The 24,152-nt window shown below is 36.6% G+C and overlaps 1 protein-coding gene across 3 annotated transcripts in view; it reads left to right on the top strand.

Annotated features, from left to right (window-relative positions):
* Nucleotides 1–24,152, top strand: part of LOC106870440 (uncharacterized) — a 41,089-nt gene that overhangs the window by 5,706 nt on the left and 11,231 nt on the right. The window contains exons 1-3 of one of the 3 annotated variants that reach the window (XM_052968611.2): nucleotides 99–479; nucleotides 4,931–5,110; nucleotides 5,820–6,206. In XM_052968611.2, the coding sequence (XP_052824571.1) occupies nucleotides 6,185–6,206 (22 nt within the window). In that variant the 5' untranslated portion in view covers nucleotides 99–479; nucleotides 4,931–5,110; nucleotides 5,820–6,184. Of the gene's footprint in view, nucleotides 1–98; nucleotides 480–4,930; nucleotides 5,111–5,819; nucleotides 6,207–24,152 lie in introns of those variants that run through there. The other 2 variants (XM_014916521.3, XM_089354411.1) reach the window with 2 other exon arrangements.

Here is a 24,152-nt window from a genome sequence, read left to right as displayed (position 1 = left end):
CACTACACACACAAAGCCGCATATACAAACATGCACCAGCATGTGTGTATGTGTATAGAGAAAGAGAGAGCGGGGGGGGAGAAAGATGAGAAAGGGTGAGTGAATGTGAGAGAGAGGAGAATAGAGCGATCTAAGTAAATAATTAGGATTAAGAAAGCTAATAATCCTCCAAGTTAAGCAGTAACAATGAGTGTCATCTCTGTAGTCTTCTTCGTGAGTTGTCCATGATTTAAACACAAGGTAGAGTTAGTTATATTTGTTTCACGATGTAATTGGACAGAGGCGCCATTTTAGTTTTGTCTTTGCTCTATTGTCTGCCGAGGTTAATGAACGACTTCAAAGAAGAATTACGAGATAAGAAAAGCAACCAACTGGATTATTATTTACATTCGATAAGAGGAAGGAATTCCTTACTTTGTTATTTATTCTTCGCCATTTGTCTGTGTTTTAAGGTGGTTTAGGGCTTATTTCATAAAAAGGTAAGTCTTGAAAATAGCTATTATTATGGTGGTTGTAATTTTTGTAAAAATCAATGTTTTATGTCAAAATTACGTAATGGTATATTCTTATGTGAGCAGAGAGCATTATTTATATACTCTTTCATGCTTTTATATGTATGTGAGTGTATGTATTAGTGTATGTATATATTCCTGTGTATGAATGTTTGAAATATGTATGTAGGTATATCCATGTGTTTGAATGCAAATATGCGCTCCTTCCTGTTTTTTTAATTTAAAATAAATTTTGACCGGCCACCTGCTTGGTAGCAGGGTTGTGAAGGAAAGCCTCTTGTTTTGTTCCTCGTTCTTTAAATCTTAAGAAGGCCTTGTAGATCTGTATTGTTCCAGATATCATGATCATTTGTTGTACATGAAATAATGATTTGCGTTCTCTCCCTAAGACCCCCAAGTTCAGGCGGCTTAGTATGTAAGCTGCTGCAATAAAACTAGGTATGAAGCTAAAAGTGTATGTTGGATGCCGGATTAGCAAACCCCCTGTCAATAGTCCCTAAATGTCCTGTTTCTTCTAACCACATTGCTGTCCAGAGGGCAGCTAATTTCCACAACAGAACACAACTTTTCCTCGTGATCTTACACAAAAAATGTCTGGCCTGTTGTTTTAATTTCGTGGCTGTTTCAATTTTTAAGTCTCATCAGTATTCTTTTAACGCATCGGTCTCAATATGACCAACATCGTGTGTAGCTGTTTTCTTTATGTATGAATGAATGTATGTATGTATGTATATATATATATATATATATATATATATATATATATATATATATATATATATATATATATATATATACAAATAGATAGATAGATAGATAGATAGATAGATAGATAGATATGTATGTATTTATGTAGGTATATATGTATATACGTTCCAGGGGCGGACTGAGAGTATTAAGGGCCCTCGGGCATAACTGTTTACCAGGCCCCTATGAATATGTGTTTTTTAGTAGAGTTAACAAGTAGAGTGCGGGCCCCTCAGAGCTTCGGGTCCTCAGGCAGTGCCCGATTGACCGACGGTTCATTCTGCCCTGATACGTACGTATGTATGTATGTGCTTCTTATTCAGTTTTATTTTATTATTATTAATAGAGAAAGAGCTGGTTTCTAACCTAGATCCAAGGCTCTTTCATTGGAATTTCAACAACATCAACAGGGTATGTATATGTGCGGATTTGGATGCTTCGTTTATGTATGTATTCTCATGAATATAGTTACATATCTGGACATGCTCATATATATTTCAATGATAAACTTCTGGAAAGTTTTACAGATTTTGTACAATTCCAGTGATGGCTTGGATCTGTAGTCTTCGATATGTATGTATGTATTATGTTTGGTTGAATATATGTACGCCTGCATATATGTATGTGTATGAATGAATTAGTAAATGTATGTATATACATTTTAGATATGCAAAGTAGGTTGCATCTCCCAGACAAATAATAAAAATATTTTTTACTAAATTACGTAAACCCTCCTCAGTTATAGCATTTCAAAAATACGGAGCATGATTGATCGCTAGCCACTAAACCTTTTCTATTTTCTCTCCCTGTTTATTTCTGTGTTCCTTTCTGTCGAAGAGCGTAGGCTCGAAACGTAAAAGACTTTCTCACTTCCCGAGCGTTAAACTAATACATCAGTCTTTTTTTTTTTTGTAAATTCCATCTCTCTCTCTCTCTCTCTCACTCTCTCTCTCTCTCTCTCTCTCTCTTTCTCTCTCTCTCTCTGTATATATATATATATATATATATATATACATACACACACACACACACACACACACACACACACACACACACACACTGGGTATTCCGTCATCAGTATGAGTATGTATGAAAGTTCTGGACAGGGAATTCATGGATTATAAAGGAATAAAATAGTAGATAGAAGAGTAAAGTGTAAAACAATAGATAGAAGAATACAGACGGGAGACATACTCACCTTGTCTCTGATTACGGAATGTATGGAGATGCTAACACATCACTTAGGATATCCCAGAAACAGCTGTAAGACATACAATAATTGATTAGTTAATTACCTCAAATTCACCTCACTCTAATTAGATATTCTAAATGACTTGAGATACTCGTCTTGCCTTTGTTTTGTTGTCCTTTTGCCTCTAATATATATATATATGTGTATATATATATATATATATTTATATATATACAGGATGATTCAAAAGTCGCCATACATAAGAACAATTTATGTTTTTATAAGAAACAGTTTTTTTTTTTTTTAACTGTTTCTTATTTTAAAAATACATTTTTCCTATGTATGGTGACTTTTGAATCACCCTGTATATATATACACATATAATATATATATGCATACACATTTTATATGTATGTATGTATGTACACCGATTTCTAATGTTTAAAACATGTCTTTTGTAACAAATAATGTGTGGGCAGTGCTTGAAAACATGTGTGCACGCGCACACATACACACGCACACACACACATATTATAAACAACAGAAAGATAAAATTCTTCGTGAAATTTATCACGAAAAAGTGGAGGAATATTTACACTTTCATCATCAGATGCTACCGGTTTCATTTAAGGGATATAATCAGGCAATAAGAAAGCAATGTGAATTGAATGAAATGAAATTAATCTTTCATGATAGTAGTTTGGAATATTCACATGTCTTTCTTACAAATATTACATGGTAGTTGTTATTGGTCTTCCTCTGGTGGCTGCTGTATCATAAAACCAGCAGCAATATTAGTCTGCTAACTATTATGACCCGGCAGCCATTAGAGGGTTTCTAGAAATCACCACATAAATTATGTAAGAAAAACATTTGAATGTTCAAAACTGCTGTCATAAAAGATTGATTTCATTTCATTCCTTTTTTTCCCCTTCTTTTTGCATCATTATAAAGTCTTTACAGTTGAAACCGGTAGCATTTGTTTTTTGGTTTTTTGATAAAATGGTAAATATTTTCGCCTTTTTTGTTAAAATTCTCTTCTTTTGTTTTTTTTTTTATATATATATATATATATACTTTCTCGCATGAAACTTCTTGACTTCCTACACGTGAGTGCGCTCGCATACACAAACACACACACATTCACACACAATGGCCATTTTTTCACTCTCCTGCTTTTAAAAACCATGTTCTCTATCTCTCTACAACTTCCGGTCAGTTATTTTTCGGCCATGTAGCAACAAGCTGGCAGAACCGTTAGCACGCTGGGCAAAGTGCTTAGTGGTATTTCATCTGCCTCTATGTTCTGTGTTCAAATTCCGCCGTGGTCGACTTTACCTTTCATCCTTTCGAGGTTGATTAAATAAATACCGGTTGCATACTGGGGTCAATCTAATCGACTGCCCCCCCCCCCACCTCCCCCAAAATTTCGGGCCTTGTGCCTAGAGTAGAAAAGAATATTTTGCAATATTTCAGGCGGCGAGCAGGCAGAATCATTAGCACACCGGGCAAAGTGCTTAGCGGTATTTTGTTTGCCATTACATTCTGAGTTCAAATTCTGCTGAGGTCAACTTTACTTTTCATCCTTTCAGAGTCGACTTTACCTTTCATTCTTTCGTGGTCGATTAAATAAGTACCAGTTACACACTGAGGTCAATGTAATTGACTTAATCCATTTGTCTGTCCTTGTTTGTCCCCTATGTGCTTAGCTCCCTTGAGGACAATAAAGAAATAACTATTTCGAGTGGCACAGGTGCTTCAAAATCAGAAGAACATCCCTGGAAGACCTGCCACAAACATCACAGCTGGAAATGTGGAGAAAATCCATCAATTTGTGAATGAGGATTGTTGGAGGACAATCAACGATATTGCTGATGTTGTTGGTCTGTTGTATGAGTTCTTGCAGGCAATCCGAATGTCTGAATTGAACATGTCACTGCCAAGTTTGTTCCCCGTTTCCTGACCGCTGAGCAGAAAGAACATCGCGTCAAAGTCTGTCGTGATCTACATCAGCGTGCCACTGGTGACCCATCCTTCATGTCGTGAATCATTACCGGTGATGAGAATTGGATCTATGGGTACAACCCTGGGACGAAGCAGCAGTCGTCACAATGGAAGAGGGCTTTATCTCCATAACCAAAGAAGGCATGACAGAGCCTCAACTCACTCAAGAGCATGCTCATCGTTTTTGGTTTTTTTTGTGTGTGTCTTTTTCGACCTCCGCGGTATTGTGCATCGAGAATTCGTCCCCAGGGTCAGACCATCAATCGAGAGTTCCATTTCGACGATTTGAAGCGTTTGAGGGAGGAACATGCAGCAAAAGCAACCAGGTCTGTGGAGCGCAAAGAATTGGATTCTTTATGACAACAATGCACCCTGTCACCGAGCTTTCCTCACTCAGGAGTTTCTTGCCCAAAGCAGTATGTATCCGCATTATTTGCCAGATTTAGCACCTGCGAACTTTTATCTCTTCCCCAAGATGGAAATGCAGCTCAAAGGTCGCCGTTTTTACACCGTTGTCGAGATCCAGAGTGAATCGCAAAAGGTCCTCGACTCGCTTACAGAAAGACAACTTCCAGGCCGGATTCTGAAAGTGGCAGAAATGCTGGGACCAGTGTATTGCTGCGCAAGGGGACTATTTCAAAGGAGATGATGTTAGGTAAATAAGTTATTTTTTTATTGAACATAACTAGTCACAGAACTTTTTGATACCACTTCATATGTATGTATATACACACACACACATGCATGCATACATATATGTATGTACGCATTCGTGTTGGCTGTGTGGTAAGTAGCTTGTTTACCAACCACATGGTTCCGGGTTCAGTCCCACTGCGTGGCACCTTGGGTAAGTGTCTTCTACTATAGCCTCAAGCCGACCAAAGCCTTGTGAGTGGATTTGATAGACAGAAACTGAAAGAAGCCCATCGTGTATATATATGTGTGTGCATATGTTTGTGTGTGTGTGTGTGTCTGTTCCCCTACCATCGCTTGACAACTAATGCTGGTATGTTTACGTCCTCGCAACATAGCGGTTCGGCAAAAAGAGACCAATAGAATAAGTACTAGGCTTCCAGACAATAAGTCCTGGGGTCGATTTGTTCGACTAAAGGCTCTGCCCTAGCATGGCCACAGTCAAATGACTGAAACAAGTAAAAGAATAAAAGAATATATACTTATTTACGTGTGTGTGCGTCTGTGTACATGATGAATGCATGTGTGTATGTGTGTGCATGCATGAATGTATGTATGAGTGTGAAGGGGTAGAAAGAGAGACAAGTGAAAGAGATACAGGTTGCAATCCAGTTGCTGCAAATTTAAATGTAATATGTCCGTGCTATTTCCGATTTTCCTTGTCATTGCAGAATGTAATTATAAACGCCATGACGACAATGGGGAAGATGCTGACAGTCATCTTATTAACAAAGATGATAATTCGAGAATGAATCCAGACTAGTAATTTCAGTATAATTGTGGATATTATCTCTTTTGTATTCTTTAAGAAGATTAGAAAGATCTCGGAACAAGCATCCAAGGGAACGATCACTTAACCAAGAGACATTTAACATTCACTGACCAAAGAAACAAGAACATATCAAAGTGTCTGCTTTAGAACTTGGCTTTGGAGCATTTGTGATTTTTCGGAATTTTACTAATTTGAAAAAGGAAAGCTCTATAAGTGGAATTTACAAAAACAAGGAAAAAATCCGAAAGGTAAATAAATCATAACATGGGAAATGTAAATGGCCAAGGTAAGGAAATATTTTTATATTTCTGTATAATTGTTGTTTTTGTAAATGTGTGATGTCATTGAAGTGTAAACCTTTTGTGTTTTTTTATTAACGAGAGAAGGGGGCGTAGTTGATTATTCCTCAGATAAAGGGCTTGTGAGAATTGAAAAATGGGAACAGCGTCTTTTTTATTTTTTATCTTTTTCTTGTTTGAGTCAGTGGACTGCAACCATGCTGGAGCATCACCTTGAAGAATGTTTATCAAAACAAATCAACCCCATTACATTCTTATCTTTCTTTCTCTTTTTCCTTTTTTTTTTTTTTTTTTTCACAAATCTGGTACTTTTCCTATAAAACTCTCTCGCCAAACTACAGAAGTTACGGGAATGTAAAAAAACCCAACACCAATTGTCAAACGATAATGGAGGACATACACACACACACACACACACACACACACACACACATGTATATGTCGAGTTTCTACAGTTTCCCTCTACCACACGGCTTTGGTCAGCACAAGGCTATAGTAGAAGGCACTTAGCTAAGTTGCCATGCTGTGGAACTGAACCTGGAACCACTTGGTTCCAATCCACCCTTTTTACCACGCAGACATGCCTGCACCTATCATTAAATTAATTATATATTTTAATGATGTAATTATATAAATAATGATGTTTTATGCTATTGAAACAGCTGTTGAGCACAATTAAATTATAAACTATACGCTTTCTGTTTTTTATTCTAAATATCGTTAGAATTATGGAGAAAATTGCTAAGGCTCCGGACACTAAATAATGCTTTACAAATAGTTCAACTTCATTTGCAATTAGGGTCTATATTTTACCTGAAGTGTTTCTTTTTTTTTTTTCTGTACTTCAACAAAATTCAGGGATGTGGTAGTGGTAATGGTGGAGTATCTAAAAAAGATAGGTTTAAAGTGAATACCAGCCTCTACATCTTGAGTTAACACTGCAAGCATTTTGGTGTTCAGTTTGGAGTGTAATATTTAGTTCTCTGGAATTCTACAGACCGAGATGTTGCAAAATGGCTTTCATCTTTTCTTTTATCTTTTCTCTTTGACTTGTTTCCATCATTGGGTAGCTGCCATACTGGAGCACTGCTCTGAAGGACTTAGCCGAACTTAATCAAACCCAGTACTTCATTTTTTTAAGTCTGGTACTTATTCAATCGATCTCAGAAGCCGAAGTTACGGGGACATAAACAAACCAACACCGGCTGTCAAGCAATTATGATGGACAAACACAAAGATACATGCATATATACACATAGACATATGTGTGTATTATTTTCATATTATGCAGTTATATACGCAACTATTGATTATTCTCCAAGCGCCATTGAAATGACACGAATCTAATTAAACTCATCAGAATTACATATAAAAGTAATTTGCTGAAAAAAAAACTTGAACAATCTAGAATTTATACATATAGGTATGTAGGCGTGGGTGCAACTGTGTGGTAAGAAACTTGCTTCCCAACCACATGGTTCTGGGTTCAGTCTTACTGCATGGCAACTTGGGCAAGTGTCTTCTACTATATCCTTGAGCCAACCAAAACCTTGTGAGTGGATTTGGTAGATGGAAACTGAAAGAATATACATGTGTGTGTGTATCTATACACACACACACACACACACACACACACACACACACACAGGTATAAGTTAGAGGTGTTTAAAGCCTCTAAGGGATAGATATATCCAAAGGCACCCCTGGTAATTACCTCAATAGGTATAATCCTTGGTAAAGGTATATGGCAGCAGGTAATTTAGCAGGTAAACCATAGTTTAATTTATATAGATGATAAAGAAATGGAGGGAAAATAACAATAAGAAGTGTGTCTTTTGCCCTAGGAAGCCATTATTTAATTAGCTAAAAAGGGTGAGACTGAAAATGAGTTTACAATCGTTTCTGTGTACCATGGTGAGGAAAATATATATATACGTTGGACTCCTCATTCACATAATCACCAAAGCTGGAGCTTAACTATAGTCTGTCCATAGCACTTACTCAGCATTACCTGACACCTTTGGGTCTTATTGACACCATTACCCCTCATAATCTCTATGTATATATGTATATATATATATATATATAGAGAGAGAGAGAGAGAGAGAGAGAAAGATTTATGTAAGTGTGTATTTGTGTCTGTGTTTGTCCCCACAACATTGCTTGACGACCGATGATGGCATTTTTACATCCCCGTGACCTAGTGGTTTGGCAAAATAATGTACTAGGCTTACAAAGAATAAGTCCTGGTGGTCAATTTGTTCGACTAAAGGCGGTGCTCCAGCATGGCCGCAGTCAAACGACTGAAATAAGTAAAAGAAATAAAAGAAAGATAAAATAAATACTGTGTTGAATGTTAGTCACAGGATCACATTTAAATATTACGAGCAAAACAAAATCATTGGTGAGAACTAACTGGTCACAGAAGGATAAGGATAAGGAATTAAAAAAATGAACAGGAAGATCTTTTCTTTTTGTTTGTTTTTTTATTGGCTAGGTATCAGTTTCTGAATCGGCAAAAGGATCTTATAGCTGTGTTCCTTGTAAACGTTTTCTAGTTCTTAAAGCATACCAATTCCATCCGCTATTCAGCTATGCTTCTATTATTTTATCAGTATAAAAGTCTGTTGACCACCAGATCATAACAAGCCAGATTTTCGTCTATCTAGGGGTTCCAGTGTCAGCTATCTCATTATCCAGTGATCACACAAAGAGAAAGAGAAAGAAACACGTGACACACAGATGTTTTCAGTGGATTATATTCCACATCTTACTATGTAATATATATATATATATATATATATATATATATATATATATATATATATGAATTGAATTTTGTAAATCTCTGAAGAGGCCTAGTGAATCATGCATGTACCCCAATTACATCATTTTCATCTACTAATTGCTCCAGCATACTGGAGCTATATAGATAGAATTGAGCATGCCAATGCTAGGCCGAAACAGCTGTAAGATTTTGTCCCTTCTCCAATTGCTAGATGTCCTTTAAATTTGAAATCTTAATTGTTGAGATGACATGGTATGTCATAAGTGTCTGTATATTGTCTTTATTTTCATTTTGGTTATAAAATAAACAGATTAATCAACAGAATACAGTGTCTGCAAGTTGATGAGTACCTCATATTCCCCTCCATTTTCTTATTGCTATATATATATATATATAATAGAAATATGTTACAAAAACAAAATAGAAACTACACGTGGAAATGTAAGGGGAAAGTAAGAAGAAAAATAAGCAAAAATGCAATTCCAAATGTGGAAATGCGATGAAAACCCGAGCTGCTTCAGTGATTGCGAACCTTGTAATGGATTACCTAGAGCTTAAAATATATCAATCATCACTACAAAAATATGGCACCTCTTTTCATTGCTATTTAAAGGAGAACTGGAAGAGGTATTTGGATGATTGCTTTATACTTTAGAAAGACAGCATGGACAAACTCCTCAATTTCAAAATAATGCTTAACAATATTAATAGCAACATACAATTCACCATGGAGCACAGTAGTAAACAACTCCCTTTTCTTGACATCCTAATTAAAATAGTCAATTACCACATCGAAACAGACATCTTCTATAAACCTACAGATTCAAAACAATTCCTATTATTCAACTCATGCACCCCAAACACATAGAAATTAATATACCTTATAATCTAGCGAAAAGAATCTGTACCATAGTTTTGGACTCCTATACTCTTGAACGAAGACTCCTTGAACTCAGATCAATACTAATCAAAAGACATTACCCAATATCATTAATAAATTATGGCATTAAACGAGCTAAGGAAATAAATATACGAACATTAAGGGAAGTCAACCGAAATACTAAACCAGACTTAAAAATACTCCCATACATCTCCACACATAACCCTAGAAACAACGAAGCCTTTAACATTATCATCCAAAATCTACCCATCCTCACAGAAGATAAAATAATGAACAAAATTTTAGGCTCACACAAAATTATCAAAAGCAAAATGCAACCTAAATCATTGAAAAAAATATTAACCAGCGCTAGGCTATATCCATTAACAACAGAACCAAAAGTGAAAAAATGTGGTCGACCTAACTGTGGTCCTTGCCCCCACCTTTTGGAGGGTTCAGAGTTCCACTCTAAACAAGGTGAAATATTTAAGATCAAATCAAATTTCACCTGTGCTTCGGAAAATCTAATCTATGCCATTACATGCTTAGGGTGTGGTAATAATTATATTGGCCAAATAGGAATATCACTCTGTAGAAGAACAAATCCGCCACCCACATTACAGACAGATACAGGTCAGTGGACACATACAAAGGTTTGCTAGGAATCTTAATCCTAATTTCCTAATTTTCCCCTTCTATCAATGTTCACAGAACACCTCAGTACAACAAAGAATGAATAAAGAGGCAACTTTCATCAATAAATATCTTCCACAACTAAATATGAGCACATAACATAATACAGAACACTACTAACCCTTCAATTATTACCACTAACCCCCATACATCCCATACACCATTCACATTACAGATCTATATCTACCTTAATTGCACCAAATCCAGAACTACTTGCCTCCCTTACACATAATCTTTTTACTCAAGGACTAAGTAGACCTGACACCGTTCAGTAATCGGTATGCATTCAAAGCAATGATTAATAACATTACGAAACCGGTATGCTTTTGAATCTCTTTAACAATTCAAAATAATGACTTTTATTACTTTTATTCCTACCTCAGTTCATCTGATTGTATATATCTATTGTTACTTTTCATAAAAAGTCTTTACTTTTTTTGATTTCCAATGTGCATTTTCACTTATTTTCCTTCTTACTTTCCCCCTATATATATATATATATATATACTGTTGTGTCTGGGGAGAGTCATTTTCTTTTTGTGCCTTATAATTTAACACACTCACCGGTAAAATTTCCACTTACTCCTTATTTTTATTTTTCTAAAATTTTCGTTGCGTCTTGCAACCTTTTCTATAGTCTTGACTTTTTGTTTGTTTGTGCGCATATGTGTGGGTCAGTGTGTGTATGTGTGCCTATTCAAGTATGTATGTATGTATGCATGTATGTGTATGTATATATGTGTGTGTATGCATATGTATGTATGTGTGTGCATCTGTATGTATATATTCTGCATATTCATGTGCTTGCAGAATATGCAGAATACATACATACAGATGCACATACATACATATATACATATGCATACACACACATATGTACATACATTTTAGAACATTTATAAAACATTTATAAATGTTCTAAAATCTTCACAGTCTTGGTTTTTTATCTCATTCTGAAAAAAAAATTTTTTTGTATATACCTTTGGGTCCTACTGACACCATTACCTCTCATAACCTATATATAGTCCTCCAGGCAATAACAGAGGAATTCAAGACAGGCTGCCCCTGGGAGCTCCTCAATGCTGATGACCTTGCTCTAATTGCTGAGTCACTATCAGAACTCGAGGAAAAGTTTCAGGTGTGGAAACAAGGATTAGAATCAAAGGGCCTTAGAGTCAACCTAGCTGAAACCATAGTCTTAATAAGTAGGAAGGCAGACAAACCACAAATCCTTTCAGGTAGACGGCCCTGCGCAATCTGTAGAAAAGGGGTCGATAAAAGTACCAGTCAAACATTGGGGACGATATAATCGACTTACTCCCACCCCACCACTCCGAAATTGCTGGTCTTGTGCCTATCGTCCTTCATGTAACCCATTGTATTTCATGTCCATGAGCGAGTTTGAACAGAGAAACACACATTCAAATGTAGACTCACCCACACACACACACACACACACACACACAAACACACACACGCACATATATACATACACACGCATAAATAAATAAACATACTTATTTTTTCACAAATCACTTGTTTACATATTTTATGTGTATGCACATGTTTATGTGCATGAATATATGTATGTATGTATATATGTGTGTATGTATGTATGTTTATATGTGTGTATGAACATATGTATGTATATTTGTGTATGTATTAATGAACGTATATATGTATGTATATTTGTGTATGTAAGCATATGTATGTGTTTATGTCCGCTTTTGTATATTTGTATATGCCATTGTTCAGTTTATTTCAAGGTTTCTTGCCAATAGAGAAAGAACTGGTTTCTAACCTAGATCCAAGTCTCATTCATTGGAATTTCAACATCAACAACAGGGTATTTTTGTTTGTATGTCTGTCTGTCTCTATGTATGTATGTATGTATGTTTTGCTGTATGTATGGATATATGGGCCAGCGTGTAAACAGGAAAAGAAAAATTAAAGAAATAAGCTTTTTTACAGAAATTGTCGAACAGAATACATAAAACAACGATTTCCATCTTATTCTCTTGATACCATCTCCGAAGGAATACCTAATATTATAGTTATTTCTCACAGGGGCTAAACATAGAGGGGACAAACAAGGACAAAGGGATTACATCGGCTCCAGTGCGTATCTGGTACTTATTTAATCGACTTCAAAAGGATGAAAGGCAAAGTCGATCTCGGCAGAATTTGAACTCAGAACGTAACAGCAGACAAAATACCGCTAAGCATTTCGCCCGGCGTGCTAACGTTTCTGCCAGCTCACTGCACTTAAAATAGAAGATAGTTATTTCTTTATTGCCCTCAAGGGGCTAAACATAGAGGGGACAAACAAGGACAAAGGGATTACGTGGATTGCATCAACCTCATTGCGTAACTGGTACTTATCTAATTGACCCCAAAAGGATGAAAGGAAAAGTCGATCTCGGCGGAATTTGAACTCAGAACGTAACAGCAGACAAAATACCGCTAAGCATTTCGCCCGGCGTGCTAACGTTTCTGCCAGCTCGCTGCACTTAAAATAGAAGATAGTTATTTCTTTATTGCCCTCAAGGGGCTAAACATAGAGGGGACAAACAAGGACAAAGGGATTACGTGGATTACATCAACCTCATTGCGTAACTGGTACTTATTTAATTGACCCCAAAAGGATGAAAGGCAAAGTCGATCTCGGCGGAATTTGAACTCAGAACGTAACATTTCTGCCAACTCACTGACCTTCCTAATATCATATTATATTATAATAGAGTGCCAGGTGTCGTATGACAGATAACTTTGTAAGTATGGTTTGACCACCATGGCTAATATCAGGAAATATGGCATCCATGCAATCGCTCTCACTTAACTTTTATCAAATTTCTTGGAGCTTAAACAAATAATTTGAATAGAAGTTTTCAGATGAAAAAATTTATTACCTAAATACAAAATCACAAAGTAAAAAAATAATTGAAAATATAAAATTATCTCCATGTGAATTTTATACTATGGAAGTTCACACACGCACACAGATACTTACTCTCTCTCTCTCTCTCTCTCTCTCTCTCTCTCTCTCTCTCTCTCTCTCTCTCTCTCTCTCACTCACTCTCTCTAAGTGCATATCTATGTATATCTTTTACTGATTTCAGTCATTAGACTGCGGCATTGCTGGGGCACCACCACCTTGAATTTAGTCGAACCGCTAAGTTATGGGGAAGTAAACACACCAACAACGGTTGTCAAGCAGTGGTTGGAGAAAAACACAGAAACAAAAATACACACATACATGTGTGTGAGTGTGTGCGTGAGTGTGCGCGCGATGGGTGCGTACGTGTATACTGTATATATATATATACACACATATATATATATATATATATATATATATATATATATATATATATATATATATATGTAATTATATATATATAATATATATATGTAATTATATATATATATATATATATATATATATATATATATATATAATTACATTCTCTCCTCTTCCTCTGTCGACGATTCTTTCTCTCTCACAACTTTTGTGTGTGTGTGTGTGTGTGTGATCGACCATTACCACAACTACAATATGTGTACAGATAAATAAGCCTTCCTCCTTGTGTATGTTTTTACAACAGATTTGAACTATTTATAAGCACATCTAATAAAATATATATAACATTATGTAAGCAATTTTCTTGTGTGAAGAGATCAATAATTGTCGGAATATTTTAATCTCATTAACGATGACTTGTGTCAGACATTTAGACAATGTTCAGTTGAGTGTATAACACATTAAATATATAAATAAATAAAAAACCTGGCACGCCGTCAGTTTCGACAAGGAGGTTTCCAGTTGACCCGATCAACTGAAATTAACGTGCAAATGGCTGAGTGTTCCACAGACACGCAAACCCTTTATATTGTTCTCAAAGAAATCCAGAGTGACATAGAACGTGAAGGGAATGGCCCTTTGAATTACGAGCACTATTCATTTTTGCCAGTGGAGAGGACTGGAGCAACGTGAAATAAAGAGCCTTGCTCAAGGATACAATGCATCACCAGGAATCAAACATACCACTGTACAATCACGAGCTGAGTACACTAACCCCTAAATCACTTTCATGTTAGGAAGGAGCTGGTTTCTAACAAAGTTACAAAGTTCCATTGTATGAATGTGGATAAGAAAGACTAATTCATGTTTTGCACTTGAGAAAAGTCTTGCTTATTTTTACTGTTCCACTTACAGATTGTATTTGTAATGTTCGAGTTAGTCGGTTTATGTTTTTCTCAGAAAACCCTAGCCTTTCCAAATTGTCTGTTAGACATTTACTCACAAAGCCAAGTGCACTGATTATTATTGATCATCATCATCATCGTTTAACATCCACTTTCCATGCTAGCATGGGTTGGACGATTTGACTGAGGACTGGTGAACCGGATGGCTACACCAGACTCCAATCTGATCTAGCAGAGTTTCTACAGCTGGATGCCCTTCCTAATGCTAACCACTCTGAGAGTGTAGTGGGTGCTTTTATGTGCCACCGGCACGAGGGCCAGTTAGGCGGTACTGGCAACGGCCACGCTCAAAATGGTGTTTTTTTACGTGCCACCTGCACAGGAGCCATTCCAGCAGCACTAGCAACGACCTTGCTCGAATGTTTTCTAACATGCCACTGGCACAAGTGCCAGTAAGGCGACGCTGGTAACAATCACGCACAAATGCTGCTATTTATGTGCCACTGGCACAGAAGCCAGACAGCTGCTCTGGCAATGATCATGCTCGGACAGTGCTGTTAGTGCTCCACTGGCACAGGTGCCAGTCATCGAATATGGTTCAATTACGATTGAATTTATTATCTAGGTTCTGAAGCTGAATGTTTTGAAGCAGTTGTCTGTTGTTATCCTTTCTCTTTCTTATTTTCGAAGAGATATTTAAATCAGCACAGCGGCTGACCTCTATGGCGGGACATGCATCTTTTTATCCTTTCCAAACAATGACATCTAGCCTGTTGTGTGTGTGTGTATGTATGTCATTATTCAGTTTATTTCAAGATTTCTTGCTAATAAAGAACCGGTTTCTAACCCAGATCCAAGGTTCCTGCACTGGAATTTCAACATCAACAACAGGGCGTTTTTGTTTGTTTGAATGTATGTATGTATGTATGTATGTGCAGATTTGTATGTTTTATGTATGTATTCTCATGCCTATAGTTGATTATCTAGGCATGCTCATATATATTTAAATGATAAACTTCAGGAAAATGTATGTATATAGTTTATTGATTAGAGACAGGTATTCCTTGTATAGAATACACATTGTAGTGCTCAAGGGATTTGAACTTCAGCAGGTAAAGGAATAAATGTAAGGACAAGCAAGTTAGCCAAGTCGATATACATTAAATATTAAATACATTTAATACAAAAAAAAAACATATGTATACATATAAAAAAAGTTTGACTCTATTCCTTGGTGGGATCAGGATAGTTTTGTAGACATGCCCAAGGATTGCTTATCCATGAGTGTTATCGATAGGTAGCACTCAGCCGAGCATAGTTTATAGATTCGAGAGAGGTATTCTCTGTATAGAATGCACTTCATAATGCTCAAGAGATTTGAACTTGAGCAGGGAGAGAAAGAAATTACGTATGGACGGACTGTCAGCGACAATACTGACAACTCTACTAAGCCTGGTTGGTAAGGAGGGTGGTTTCCATTAGACTTTCTGCAGGACGAAAAGCAAAACTTGTTAAAGGACAGATGAACTCTGTAGAGTCAACAGCCATCCAACAGCTGGGAGTGACAGACCCCTAGTCTTTGTTTAGATATCTCCCTAAGTAAAAGAAAACTCTGATGTAACACCTGCGACTTTGTTTGCATCCTACAACGTAGATTAGGTCTTCTTTGTGGACAAATGCAGACATCGTTTAGATAGTGGGATTGGCCTGGCTCAAGGTCTTTTATCGCCTTAGAAAGCTTCAGACACAGTCATATCACTTGAATGTTAACATCTCTTTTATCTCATGCATCTCATAGCTGGCGGTGCCGAAAAAAAGCAAGGCACTCAGTGAAAACTTCCATGATGGAATGAAGGTATATGTCAACGTAGGTGGTAAGCTCTATGAACACCTACTACAAGAGGCGCCCATCATTGCCACATCTTTAAATGTATAAAAGGGTGTAAGGGCTGGAAAGGCACATCTGTGATATTCGTATTCAAGAGAACAATCAAGCAATGACATTGATCGAAATGTAATCACCAACATTATGTTTGTGTGTATCTTGATTTTTTTTTTTTTTTTTTTGTCAGAAAATAAGAAAATATGAGCGTGTGACACACAATTTTGCCAAAGGCATTTTGGACATAAAAGATGTGAATGAACTTGGAATCGGGAATTGAAACTAATTCTTGGACTCTTAACCCTCACATTACTCACCATAACGAGAATCATTTGAAACAGACACAAGATATCTAAAAGGAAAAGTTAGTGTTTGGATTAACTGTTCTGTAATTAGGGATAGTAAGTTCTTGATAATGATTGATCGTGGAGGCACACGGCTTAGTGATTAAGACGTTTGACTCATGATCCTAAAATTGTGGTTTCCGTTCCTGGATAGAGTGATGCGTTGAGTTCTTGAGCAAAACATTTTGTCTCATGTTGCACCAGTCCACTCAGCTGGCAAAAAATGAGGAATCCTGCAACAGACCGGCATCCAGGGGAGCGGGTGGAGCAGATATATACCCCACAGAAACTAGGAAACTGGCCCTATGAGTCTCTATGACTCGGAAAGGATCTCTATCTGTCATCCCTCTACACTGATCTATCAATCATTCTCTGTCTCTGACCATATCAACCATTGACTTATTGATCGCTTCTGTAAAATAAGGGCTTTTCGCAATGGCATTGGAAGCAAACCTGTTGGAGATGGATATGATCAATTTGATTGATCATGAATATATAACCAATATTTTCTTTTGTCAGCATCGAACTTCAAGGGATAACAAAATCGATCTCAAACGGTTTGAACTCAGAATGAAAGTACGAAACTACTGATCCACCGACTTTTAAAATCTTTGAATTACTTATTTCTTACTGGATCACGAGATGAAACATAAATGAAGAATCTAGTTTGATCTCAGAATATTAACGATAATTAATCTGTTGACTCCAGAGGATTTGAAATTAGAAACTAAAAAGAGAAAATTAAACACCATAGAGCTGGAATTCTATCATTTCCGCTATTTTGCTACTTTTACATCTGTAAAATAATGGTTTCTAAGATTGGTACGAATCCATGTTCAGGATTCAAAACCTAGATAATTATTTTATATAACCAAGAAGGATGAAACACAAAGTCTAGCATGATGATATTTCAACTTTGAATGTAAATGCTGTAAGGCTAATTACACCTAACCTTTCTTTTTTAACTCTTCAATGAAAGTAAAGGTTTTGTTCTTAATGTCAGCAACGGCTTCAACCGTCAGACAAACGAGTAATGTAACATTATCTATGTTAATCTTATAAATAACATTCTAATAAGAGCACATTGATTTCTTACACAAGGCTACACAATCGTGGAGGTGGTGGTGGTAGATTTAATTGATTTCACAATTTTACTGGAGTGGCTGTGTGGCATAGGCGTAGGAGCGGCTGTGTGGTAAGTAGCTTGCTTACCAACCACATGTTTCCGGGTTCAGTCCCATTGCGTGGCACCTTGAGCAAGTGTCTCCTACTATAGCCTCGGGCCAACCAAAGCCTTATGAGTGGATTTGGTAGACAGAAACTGAAAGAAGCCCGTCGTATATATATATATATATATATATATATATATATATATATGTATGTATGTATGTATGTGTGTGTGTGTGTGTGTGTTTGTGTGTCTATGTTTGTCCCCCTACTATCGCTTGACAACCGATGCTGGTGTGTTTACGTCCCCGTAACTTAACGGTTCGGCAAAAAGAGACCAATAGAATAAGTACTAGGCTTACAAAGAATAAGTCCTGGGGTCGATTAGCTCGACTAAAGGCGGTGCTCCAGCATAGCCACAGTCAAATGACTGAAACAAGTAAAAGAGATATACATTTTGTGTATGTTTGTATGTATGTATGCATGTGGCTTAGTGGTTATGGTATTTGGCTCATGATTATAAGGTTGTAAGTTCAATTCCCTATAGTGCATTGTGTCCTTGAATTTGCTCCAGTTAAATCAGCTGGCAAACACAAGTTTTAGCTGTAATTCAAAAGGGTCGGCCTTGTCACATTCTGTGTCACGCTGAATCTCTTTGAGAATTATGCTAAGGGTACACATGCCTGTGGAGCACTCAGCCAGTTGCACGTTAATTTCACATGCAAGCTGTTCTGCTAAACAGATAAAGTGGAACATTCGTCGCCGTAGCTGATGGAGTACTAGTTATGTATGTATGTATACAAATACATAGACATGCATATATATAGATATATATATATATATATATATATATATATACTGAGGGTGATAAACTGAATATTAATTTCAATTTAAAACTAGTGGTCTAGCACAGGGGTTTTCAAACTGTGGTCCGCAGACCACAGGGGGTCCGCAATTTGATTTTATATATATTTTTTAATCGAAATCTTTTAATTGACAATAAACCTATTTGTTAAATACTGCTAAATAAATAAATGTAAAAATATATGTTATTTTAAGCAAATATTTATGTATAAATTTCATAAGCATTTAGAAGGGGGTACCTAAGATAAAGCCTGAAATATAAAGGGGTCCGCAAGTCAAAAAGTTTGAAAATCCCTGGTCTAGCATATTAAAAAATCTGATAATTCAGAAAAATTTTATTACATGCGTATAAGAAGAGATGACCACTAGGTGGTCATCCAATATGCTAGAAAGAGGTAATCAACGACCCAACCACAAAAGAAAAATCATGTTCTCCAGAAATAAATTCAGCAAAAATACACAGAGCTTAGGTAGGCAGGAGAAAAATGAAAAATATATAAAAATAAACAATTTCTGGAGAACATTATTTTTCTTTTGTGGTTGGGTCGTTGATGACCTCTTTCTAGCATATTGGATGACCACCTAGTGGTCATCCCTTCTTACACGCATACATATATATATATATATATATATATATATATATATATTGTTGTACTTGGGGATGGTCATATTGCCAGTTTAGCCAATAAAAACACACGCACTGTATATTTGGTGTTAATTTTTTTTTTTTTTTTTTCAGCTTTATATTACATTAATCTTAATCTTAATCTTATTTCGGCCAGAGTTCTTTCGTCACACTTCTGTGACCTCATCAGTGGTCCTTTGTTTCCTTCTTTCTTATGTGTGTCTCACCTTGCTAACTATCAGCCATTTTGTATTTTGTATTCCTATTGTATGTGTCTACGCATGCGTGTCCTTCAATGTGTCTGTGTCTTTTGTAAGTGCATGTGTGTATGGGGAGTGTCTGTATCACCTATATTCTCTGTTAATACGTGTTCATTTGTATTAGTTTTTATTTATTTATATGTTCATGTGTGTGTGTGTGTGTGTTTTTTTTATTTTTTTTTTATTTTTAATGTGTTTAATTAAATTTTGTTAACGTATGTAGTATTTAATTCCATTTGTTTATCTATGTATTGTATTATACTTTGTTCCTATTATTGGTTTATGGGTAACATGTTGTCACATGCTGTGGTTTGTTAGTGGCGTATGTTAGTGTTCCATTCTAGTTTCCTATTCAGGCTAGGTTTCCCTTCTATTATGTGTGTAGCTTCAGTAATTTGTCTAAGTGCTGCATCACTGCTATGTGTAGATAAGATTTTAATTTCTATGTTGTTGATTGAGCCTCTATGTTCTTGCTCAGCGTGCTGGTACAGAACTGATGAGTTCTTCCCTTCCTTAAGTTCCCTCCAATGTTCGTTTGCCCGCTCCCCTATACTCCTTGCTGTTTCGCCTACATATGTCGTTGTCTTATTTCTGCATCGTCCCTCTGTACATCTTATACTATAGACCACATTTCTGGTTTTGCAGTTCGTTTGTGGGCTAAATCTACATACGATACAGTTCCTATCAGTGCAGGGGGTTCTACTGAAAGGGTATGTTCTACTGATAAGGGATTTGATAGGGTTGCCTGGCCTTTCAACAACCTTAATTCTTAGCTTAAGTTTGTCTAGGGCCCTTCTAAAGCGGTACGCCAGTTCGCCTCTAGGGGTGGTGTCGACGAACATGACGCTTTGGTACTTGTGGCTATTGTACCATGAGCTTGCCTTCCCTATTTTCTTCTTAGTTCTTTCTATGGTGTTCCATGATTTGCCCACTCTATAGGAGCAAATCATGGAACACCATAGAAAGAACTAAGAAGAAAATAGGGAAGGCAAGCTCATGGTACAATAGCCACAAGTACCAAAGTGTCATGTTCGTCGACACCACCCCTAGAGGCGAACTGGCGTACCGCTTTAGAAGGGCCCTAGACAAACTTAAGCTAAGAATTAAGGTTGTTGAAAGGCCAGGCAACCCTATCAAATCCCTTATCAGTAGAACATACCCTTTCAGTAGAACCCCCTGCACTGATAGGAACTGTATCGTATGTAGATTTAGCCCACAAACGAACTGCAAAACCAGAAATGTGGTCTATAGTATAAGATGTACAGAGGGACGATGCAGAAATAAGACAACGACATATGTAGGCGAAACAGCAAGGAGTATAGGGGAGCGGGCAAACGAACATTGGAGGGAACTTAAGGAAGGGAAGAACTCATCAGTTCTGTACCAGCACGCTGAGCAAGAACATAGAGGCTCAATCAACAACATAGAAATTAAAATCTTATCTACACATAGCAGTGATGCAGCACTTAGACAAATTACTGAAGCTACACACATAATAGAAGGGAAACCTAGCCTGAATAGGAAACTAGAATGGAACACTAACATACGCCACTAACAAACCACAGCATGTGACAACATGTTACCCATAAACCAATAATAGGAACAAAGTATAATACAATACATAGATAAACAAATGGAATTAAATACTACATACGTTAACAAAATTTAATTAAACACATTAAAAATAAAAAATAAAAAATAAAAAAAACACACACACACACACATGAACATATAAATAAATAAAAACTAATACAAATGAACACGTATTAACAGAGAATATAGGTGATACAGACACTCCCCATACACACATGCACTTACAAAAGACACAGACACATTGAAGGACACGCATGCGTAGACACATACAATAGGAATACAAAATACAAAATGGCTGATAGTTAGCAAGGTGAGACACACATAAGAAAGAAGGAAACAAAGGACCACTGATGAGGTCACAGAAGTGTGACGAAAGAACTCTGGCCGAAATAAGATTAAGATTAAGATTAATGTAATATAAAGCTGAAAAAAAAAAAAAAAAAATTAACACCAAATATACAGTGCGTGTGTTTTTATTGGCTAAACTGGCAATATGACCATCCCCAAGTACAACAACATCTGTTTCAACACACGATTTCACATAAAAAATCTTGCAAAACAAATATGTATATATATATATATATATATATACACGCACACACACATACATATATATATATACACACACACACACACACACACATATATAGAGAGAGAAAGAAAGAGGGAGAGAGAGGGGGGAAGAGAGAGTTGTCAGATTAATTAATTTGGGTTTTCCATTTTTATATATATACATATATATATATATATATATATATATATAAAAATAATTTTTTAAATCCTTTCCAATATTATTTGAATTCACACAAAAAGTATTTTTATCATAGTGTTTTATGGGGGGAGGGGTACCTCTGTTCTTCATCAACAACTTTTGTTTATTATTTTTGAAAGTTGAATGAATTTTACCTTTTTTCAGACATATGACGAAAGAGTGCCAAGTAAAACAGCAAAGTTATCTCAACAGGAGTCGAATTCTAAAACATAATATGTCGTAATCAAAAAGGAGCACCAAACATTCTGTCGTTAACAGTTAATATACCGGCCATATTTTGTATTAAAAATATAAACATAATTATCGATTGATTTCTTACATTGAGAAAATGTCATAAGTTCAGAGGATCTATTCTGAAGTGATTGGATTGATTCATCATCATCATCATCATCACTTAACATCTGTTGTCCATGCTGGCATGGGTTGGACGGTTTGACCAGGGCTGGCAAGGCTGGAAGGCTGCGCCACACTCCAGTCTGATTTGTCATGGTTTCTATGGCTGGATGCCTTTCCTAACACCAACCACTCCGAGAGTGTAATGGGTGCCTTTACGTGCCACTGGTACAAGTGCCATTTGCATGACATCGGTATCTGCCATGACTACAATTTCACTTGGCTTCATGGGTCTTCTCAAGCATGACGTAATGCCAAATGGACTCAGTCATTGCCTCCGTGAGGCCCAACATTCGAAAGGAGCTCAGCCACTTTGCCTCTGTGTCTGGTTCTTATTTTATTAAACCTAAGGTGATGAACATTGAAATCTAGTTTTGTTAGTAAGGTTACTACCAACAGCCAATTCAATCTCACTCTAAGTAAGTGGTGTAAGAATATGGTGTCTTTCACAGCTATTGTAAATAACAAGCAGTAATGTGGAATGAACATGAGATTCACTGACTTGCAGTTGAGAATTCGATTCTGCATTTGAGGAAAATATTATTTACGATAGAATACTGTCTTATCCAGGGGTACTTTTATGTTTCATTAAAGGGGATGGGCAGTGAAATGGCAGAAATGGCGGAAAGTTCTATTAAATGCCTTGTAGTATTTATAGTTCTGAGGTGAAAACGTAGTGATGTTCACTTTTGTATTTCATTCCCTCGAGGTCAATGAAATAAATACCAGTAATTCCCACTGCATGGTAACTTGGGCAAGTGTCTTCTACTACAGCCTTGGGACGACCAAAGCCTTGTGAGTGGATTTGGTAGATGGAAACTGAAAGAAGCCTGTCATAATCAGACAGACAGACAGACAGATAAATAGATAGATAGATAGATGAGTGTGTGTGTCTGTGTCTGTGTTTGTCCCTTCTCTACCACTACTGTTTGATAACCGGTGTTGGTTTGTTTACGTCCCTAAAAGTTAGTGGAATGTAAACAAGAGACCGATAATAAGTACCAGGCTTACAAAAAATAAGTACTGGCGGTGGGGTGGGTGGGGGATCTTTCAACTAAAATTCTTCAAGGCGGTGCCCCAGCATGGCCACAATCTAAAGGCTGAACCAAATGAAAAGTAAAAGATAGCAATAGCAACCACAAATATAAGAACAACAACATCGATGATGAGAAAAGGTAATGAAGAGAAGCGAACGAGGAAGATTTTATTTCATGAGAAGGAAGACACTGAAGAGGGCTATGGGCCAGTGACCACCACTCATAATTCTTTAATAAAATTCTTTAGTCAAATTTTTTAGTCTTGTAAATTGGGACAAAATTCTATTCTGGCAACGTTTTATTCACGCCATCATTGCAGTCAGTGGACAAGAGAGAGAGACAGACAGACAGAGAAGGGGTGGGGTAGAGCGGTATTAAAAGATAATCAGCCTGTAATCAATACCTCTGAACATAAATGGGGAAGTCAGA

Source organism: Octopus bimaculoides, chromosome 6, assembly GCF_046866305.1.
Source record: "Octopus bimaculoides isolate indiv1 chromosome 6, ASM4686630v1, whole genome shotgun sequence".
Lineage (NCBI taxonomy): Eukaryota > Metazoa > Mollusca > Cephalopoda > Octopoda > Octopodidae > Octopus > Octopus bimaculoides.
Note: the sequence above shows the minus strand (reverse complement) of the source record. Positions and strands in the feature narration are given on the sequence as shown.